Raw genomic sequence first — 7745 nt, 5'->3', positions numbered from 1 at the left:
GCTAGTTCTGGCAGGGCAATCGGGCAGCGCGCGTCAGCCAGTTATAGGGGACGTAAGGCGTCTTACTCCACCTTCCTTACTCCACCCACTACCACACCCATGTAGCAGCGCATATCCATTGGGCCACATCCGATAAGGCGTCTTTAAAAGACGCGCGGATATGCACACACTCACCCCGGTCGTTGTATGATCAGTGCTGCTGCCACCCTCCACCGTCCCCTTCTCCCCCATGCTGTCTGTATCTGTCCAACAGGGGGATTATATCTCTATTGCTCCCTGCATCATATGTCATGTATGTATGTGTTGCATCGAGGAGGCAGGGAGTGCTTCCCTTAGATCATCCACTCCGCCAAAGTAAATCTACATGTCCATGTCATGTAACAATAAATGCTCAAATCTAATACGTGATTGTCTTGACTGAACTGTGTATATGTCTGTGTGGGAAGGGTGTGCTTATTTAACTCTTCTTGTGGGGAACAGAAGTCTCAACCAGAAGTGAAGACGCACTGGGGGCAGAGTCAAACACTCCAAGAAAATAGTTTGATATCTTGCTCAAGCAATTTCTCCAATGTCGGTGAGACTGGCTCCATCATGTGAGTGGAATTGTTGAATTATCGAGTGATTTGGCTGGTCCTTAAAACCAATTAGGTACAAACGGGGTTGTGGGAAAAGGAGTGACTAATAACTGTGTATATAAAAATATATATTCATGAGGTTGAGATGGAAGTTCAGTGACATACAGATTTGTTTTTCAAGAAAAAAAAAAGATTTATGGATCCAGCATCCCCTATGGTTTTATGTGCTTCGATCTGGAATATTGTAAGGTAAAAATAGAACAAACTGTTGTCGAAAAAAATTGTTAAGGATAAAAAATTATTTTAGAAAAAAACTTTTGAAAAAAAGGGTTTCAAAAGATTGAACAAATGACATTTGAAAAAGATTGTGGCAAAAAAAGTCACAAAAAATATTCTCTAATACTGTAAAAGGTTCAAAAATACTTTTCTAAAGGTTTGAAAAATATATACAGAAGGGGCACCATCAAGGTTTCTTACAAGGTGCCAAAGTGCACTTTATAGCAGCAAAGGCTGAAAGACGTCTTTGTGATCAGTTGACACCCCTAAAGTATTACATGTTCTCCCATAGTGGTTACAGTAATAGAAACAGGTTGCATTTGTTTGTAAGTTTGAGTGCATACTAGAAGAGGCCTTGTCTTTGAGATGTGGAGTCTCTTGAGCCCAGTAGACTGTGGTTAGCCTCCCATAGGAGCACACTGGCAAAACAACCCTGCAACTATAATTAGTAGACCGAGATGAGGTAGAGGGCTGTAATGAGGTGTGTGTGTGTGTGTGTGTGTGTGCGTGTGTGTGTGTGTGTGTGGAGAAATCCTGTCCAACACTTCTAGGTTCCACTGGGCTGCTCATAACATTTACATTTGATTGGCTGGACCAGGACACAATGTTCCATCCTGTCTAAAGGGAGGGTACAGGGAGAAAATTAGTTTTGAAGCAGAGACCATTAATGGAGTCAAGGGACATAAAGAGGGGGAAAATACTTCTGCCATCACCTGAGATCAATAAAGTTTCATACCTAGACTAGACACCAGCAAGTTCAAGATTAATAACCTTATATCTCATATGCCTCCCTGACAAAACAAAAGGCATGTTGGAATTCATTCAGGGTTGACTACATTGCTCAGGAGTCTCGACCGCTGGCCACATATCCAACATATCTCATGTCAAGAGGAGAGAGAGAGAGAGAGAGAGAGAGAGAGAGAGAGAGAGAGAGAGAGAGAGAGAGAGAGAGAGAGAGAGAGAGAGAGAGAGAGAGAGAGAGAGAGAGAGAGAGAGAGAGAGAGAGAGGGTATGATCTTTCACTTCTCTGAAACACACACGCACTGACACACAGACATGCCATGACAGATCTCTGTCAAGGTGAGACATTTATATGCCACACCAGCAGTGGCTTCCGTGACAGACAAAAGTGCTGGGTAGCATGCCTAATGCCGTGCGTGTGCGTACCTGTGTGAGTGTGTGCGTACCTGTGTGAGTGTGTGCGTACCTGTGTGAGTGTGTGCGTACCTGTGTGAGTGTGTGCGTACCTGTGTGAGTGTGTGCGTACCTGTGTGAGTGTGTGCGTACCTGTGTGAGTGTGTGCGTACCTGTGTGAGTGTGTGCGTACGTGTCTGTCTAATTCACGAGGCTCAGAGAGAGAGAGGCTACGGCACCTGATGAGATAGGGCTGCATCAGCATGACATGATTGATTAATCAAATACAGGATCAATGATATGGATTCCACTGTGTCAACAATGAAGACTAGCAACCCATCGATCTAGTTGAAATTTAAGCTGAAAAATGAAAGTCTTTACGGCACTCCCTCTCACACACACACACACACAGATACATACATCCACCCTGACTGCTTTCTCTGCGGAATTATTCATTCCTATCCTCCACGTATTTATTCCTATTCCAGCTCAGTCGGATTCCACTGTCAGCTCTGTCCATCACTGTCATGGCTGGTTCCCGATCCCTGACTTACCTCACACCAACCTGGGCCAATCACACACATCCAGCATCTCCAATGAGGTGAGCCATTTGTTTGTTTTATTTTGTTGTTTCTTCATTCTGCACCCAGAATTCACAAGTACTTAGATTAAGGTCCATCTGAGTCTTAGCCATTAACTGGAGTGACAGGTAAAACATCGATTACAATTTTCTTCTAGCAGCAAGTCGTCAGATGCAGTGGCAGGGAAATGTCATTACTAAGTCAGACGACCAACCCAGATGATGAGATTGATCAGCCCTCATTCCTCCGTACTTATCAATACCTCCTTACAGTCCCACAACCTGTACCAAGCAGACAAGTAATCATTTTATTCTGAACTGTGGTTCTACATGAAGTCGGGCTGTGTTGGGTAATGACTGAACATATCACTGTCTCTGATGTGTTGCACACTGTGGCCCTGTTAAAAGAGAAAGAACATTTTAGAGCCTTCACGTAACCCCAGGAGAGGCAACAACAGCTCAGAGGATCCCAGTGGTACTGGAGGTTGTTTGCCAGTGGAATGTGCTTTACAACTAAAATGTAAAGCTCTGCTATTGCATCTGGTTTGATTAAACTCTCTCTGGTAAAATTAAAACTCTCCTCCTGAATTCTTCCTTCTCTTCCTTCAATCTCCTCCTCTCATTCACCTCCCCAAACCTTGTCAATCGATCTCAACCCCTTTTCACTCCCCCCTCCCTCTCCACTTTTTGTATTTATTTTTCTCTTTCCTTCCTTTTTCACTCTCTCTCACTCCATCCTTCCTGTCTCTCAGCTAGATCAATAGTACCAATGTCAGCATGTAGGAGCAACTGACACAGTAGAAGAGGTTCCCTTCAGTCACAGCTATCCTCAGGTCTGAAGGTCTAACCTGCTGGGGGCTAGGCGCAGCGAGAGAGAGAGAGAGAGAGAGAGAGAGAGAGAGAGAGAGAGAGAGAGAGAGAGAGAGAGAGAGAGAGAGAGAGAGAGAGAGAGAGAGAGAGAGAGAGAGAGAGAGAGAGAGAGAGAGAGAGAGAGAGAGAGAGAGAGAGAGAGAGAGAGAGAGAGAGAGAGAGAGAGAGAGAGAGAGAGAGAGAGAGAGAGAGAGAGAGAGAGACAGAGAGAGAAAGACAGAAACACACTGACACACAGACATACCATGACAGATCTCTGTCAAGGTGAGACATTTATATGCCACACTAGCCGTGGCATCCGTGACACAGTGCTGTGTAGCATACCTAATGTAATGTGTATGCGTGCATCGTAGAAGAGGTTTTTATCAGGAGGACGTGTTACATGTCTCTCTGTTCTGAACATATTCACATCTGTTGATGCGCCACCTGCCAATGGATCTATCCCACAGAGTAAGTCTGATGTGAAGACCTCATGAGGCCTGACAGGATCATAGAAGGTATATTATAGAACTAGGGTGGACTAAATTACCTAGTAGACTGAGTGTGTATGTTAGCTATCGGATATTCTGAATGCCAGTTTGACTGTCCCTGTGGGTGTGTGTGCATGTGTCTCTATGATCATATATCAGATCATATCATCTCAGTTTATCACAACTTCATGGTCAGGCTTAAGACCCACTTATATGTTCTGGCATTTGCCACTACTTGAGTTGTTATGTTACTTGTTTTGCTGTTGTTGACTGTTTTGTATGTTGTTTTTACTATGTATTATAGTGTTTTTGAAACTTATTTTTACTATTATTTTTGTGCTTTTGTTCGGCACCTCGGTCAGCCTTGCTGTGTTGAGAGTGTGCTTTATAAATAAAATGTACTTACCTACTCTTACTTACAACATTTGTGCAAAGACAAAGGAAACCAATATGTCTGAACTGCTAGGAAATGACCTCATCCAAAGAAAAAGAAGAGAGATTGAAAGAGAGTCGGCCTTGTGATAAGCAAAGGACACATTTTTTTCAGATGAATATTCTGGTAATTCATGATCTGATACACAATCTAGACACATCGTTATCTCCCTCTAATGGTTTTTAAAAACATCAATGTTTAGATTTTTGTCAAGTCTGTTGCTTCCGTTATCTCAGATAAGCAAGTCTAGCAGTCAAACTGTTAATGAGATCTGAGCTCAAAATGATGTCATGATGACCAGGCCATAAATACATGCAGGGGCGGTTCTAGGATCAGACTTTTAGGGGTGCTCAGCCCCCAATGAGAATGTGACATGAATACAGTACAGTGTCTTGAAAAGTGCTAAACCCCCTTGCTAATAAATCCCTAATTTCACTGGATAACAATTTATTTGTTTATGTCTTATTATGCAAAATATTGAATAAATGAATGAAAAACTAAGGATGTCCCTTTCTTCATGAACTACCAGCATCAAATGATAATAAACAATAATCATTTTTATGTTTTATTAATATTATTTTTTGAAGTGCTGAGATGAAATTTAGGGGTGCTTGAGCACCCCTAAAAAGGGTCTAAAATCGCCACTGAATACGACTCACACAATGGTTATTCCGTGTGCATACATTCCAGGACACATGAATACATGGCCGTTATATTTATTTATCACTTTGAGTCGAAACAAAACCGAGTCAACGTCAAAATAAAGGATAATATTTAATCTGACAGTTTGATTTGTGAGTGGGCTTAAATGTACGCTAATATCATAGTGTGTGTAGCCTACTTGCAAACATCACTACTATGCTTCTATGACAACGGCTTTTTACAACAAAGGCATTTGTAGAGTTTGCTGCCCACACTCAACACTCGCTAAATCCAACCACCTAAAAATAAGGTAAAAAGACACGACAATTGTAGGCAGCGAGCAAGCGAACGCTGATTTACAGTAGAAAGCTTTCTAATCTAACAGGGATCGAGCGTTATTTTACTTGCTGTTTAGTGTAGGTTAAATGTGGGTTTGGCAGGTTTGACTAGTAGCGTTTTAACTGCAATGTTTTCACAGATTTTATGTGAATTGAAAACGAGCATATATATTTCCTTCTCATTTGAACTTGAACTTTAAAAATGAGGTGCGCAGTTTTACGACGATGTCCCGGCAGCGGATGTGGTCTAACCAATTAACGGATGTGCGGAAGAGGGCGCCGGTGCATCATTGCAGCAAGAAAGAAATGGAAAAGAACAGAGAGCAGGAACGACTAGGCCGCATAAATGCCGCTGAAGCCAGGGACCGCCTCCGTCAGATGAGACTGCAGTACAACCATTTGAGGGTAAACCAATAAACCAGTTGCACTAGTAACTTGGGTTACTCAGAGAAAGGCTTAAATATGGCCAGTTACATCCTTATTTGTCTTTAATTCTGTCAGGATATAGAAAAAAGTTCAACCTGAATTATTGATTGTGTTTTTTTTTAATATCAAATAATATTATCGTCAGTTACAATTCAATGGCATAGAATCTGCAGAGAACAATAATCAATCGTCTGTCGTACAACATAAGGGATTGAAGCCTGGCAGGTCTGAACTGGGACTGGTAAACGGCCCGGGATTTTAAAAACGCAGACCGTCCCACAACCGTGTATTATATACATATATATATATATATATATATATATATATATATATATATATATATATATATATATATATATATATATATATATATATATATATATATATATATATATATATATATACATAATGCCGTAGTCGTTTGACCAGACGTTCTGGAAATCTTTCTGACTCTCCCGATGGCCAGTCCGACCCTGAAGCCTAGACTACCTGATGGATTTACAGTGGTTACATTACAGTGGTTACATTACAGTGGTTACATTACAGTGGTTACATTACAGTGGCTAGCACCATGCCAGGCTGCTATATTATTTTGATGTCCCTGTGCCTGTACCCTCAGGCCCAGGAGATCGATCTAATGATTTCCTGCCAGGACAGTGCTATGGACGCCATCCGCCTGGAGCTGCTGCTGCGCCCTAAGGAAGAGAAGATCAACACCATCGACTGCCTGAACAAACTGCAGGTGAAGGGTGGGAGTTCTGTCATGGCTCTCTCTCTATCCCCACACCCCCTCTCTCACTTTCACACACACTCACACATACACACACAGCACAATGTAACACTGCCGAGATCAGACTGTAATTGAGTGCTGACAGCCAAGAAGCGGACAAACCTGTTATGTCTCGGCAAGTTGCTGATATCTGGAGATAAACATCTGGCTGCTTCATTCCTCATGGAGGGAACCCTTGAATGAGAACTGACATGGGCTACACACACATACATACATACACACACACACGCACACACATACACGCACACACAATCACTTACATAGATTGTTAAGCGTCTGCGTGTTTAGATTGAGATGCTGAAAACAAATACTGTAAGTGTGTGTACCTCTGTGTGTATTTTGAATCAGAAAACAACATGTGGGGTACTGTATGACTACGGTTACAATAGACTGAAACGGATGTTTAGGTCTTGTCCATGGTCATAGACTACTGAACGCTGATCTGGAGAGTCACTGCTATGATGAGTAGCTTAATCATCTCTATAATATGACATATCTCTCCACAGAAACAGAGGATCAAAAAGCTTCTGGAGGATGACATAGGAGTGACTGGCTGGCAGTGACCTGCTGCATGGTTCCATGAAGTGTGTTATTTTTTGTAGCTGTGACATTTCCACTTCCTCCACTCCAGAGTCCCTCCACTTTCTCGCTTTTATTTACAAATCCTCATGTACCCCATTACCTCATCCACTCCTCTCCTCCATTTCCTCCTCTTCTATGCCATCTCTCCATCCATCCATTCCCCCTCCCCCAGTTTGGTTGCTGTGTAACAGTTGCCCTTCATATGGGAGGGTGACTCACTGTTCCCAGTGAGGGGCGAAGGCCTGGCCAGGACAGAACCTTCAATGCAGCCTCAAACTCACTTAGCTCACATTAGCTCTAACAGCACTGGGATTAACTGTGTCAAACACGTAGATAAAACATTGTTCACCTTCCGGAAGTCTGAAATAAAGTAATGGATAGCACCAATCATCCATATTCCCCTGTATGGGTTTGGTGAGAAGAGGCAATGGGTACGGATGTCTCTCTGAACCTGAATTCCTGAACCATGTGTGTGTGTGTGTGTGTGTGTGTGTGTGTGTGTGTGTGTGTGTGTGTGTGTGTGTGTGTGTGTGTGTGTGTGTGTGTGTGTGTGTGTGTGTGTGTATGTGTGTGTGAATGTAAGTATGTATGTATGTGTGTATGTGTGTGTGTGTGTATGTGTGTGTGTG

At 42.5% G+C, this 7745-nt stretch overlaps 1 protein-coding gene across 3 annotated transcripts; it reads left to right on the top strand.

Annotated features, from left to right (window-relative positions):
• Nucleotides 1–5154: 5154 nt before the first annotated feature.
• Nucleotides 5155–7687, top strand: LOC146252342 (protein LKAAEAR1-like). Of its 3 annotated transcripts, none has more exons than XM_084680862.1 (4): nucleotides 5155–5290; nucleotides 5534–5723; nucleotides 6364–6486; nucleotides 7041–7687. In XM_084680862.1, the coding sequence occupies exons 1-4, from the start codon at nucleotides 5205–5207 to the stop codon at nucleotides 7095–7097; spliced, it is 456 nt and encodes a 151-aa protein (XP_084536988.1). In that variant the 5' UTR covers nucleotides 5155–5204; the 3' UTR covers nucleotides 7098–7687. The 3 variants fall into 3 exon arrangements, with proteins under 3 accessions (XP_084536988.1, XP_084536990.1, XP_084536991.1); XM_084680864.1 differs by having other exon boundaries at nucleotides 5169–5290; nucleotides 5526–5723; XM_084680865.1 differs by lacking the exon at nucleotides 5155–5290 and having other exon boundaries at nucleotides 5298–5723.
• The last annotated feature ends 58 nt before the right edge of the window (nucleotides 7688–7745 follow it).

The sequence above is a fragment of the Hypomesus nipponensis genome, chromosome 18, assembly GCF_054491055.1.
Source record: "Hypomesus nipponensis isolate SF chromosome 18, ASM5449105v1, whole genome shotgun sequence".
Taxonomy (NCBI): Eukaryota; Metazoa; Chordata; class Actinopteri; order Osmeriformes; family Osmeridae; genus Hypomesus; species Hypomesus nipponensis.
The sequence above is the reverse complement of the archived record's forward strand: the minus strand, read 5'-3'. Positions and strand labels throughout refer to the sequence as shown.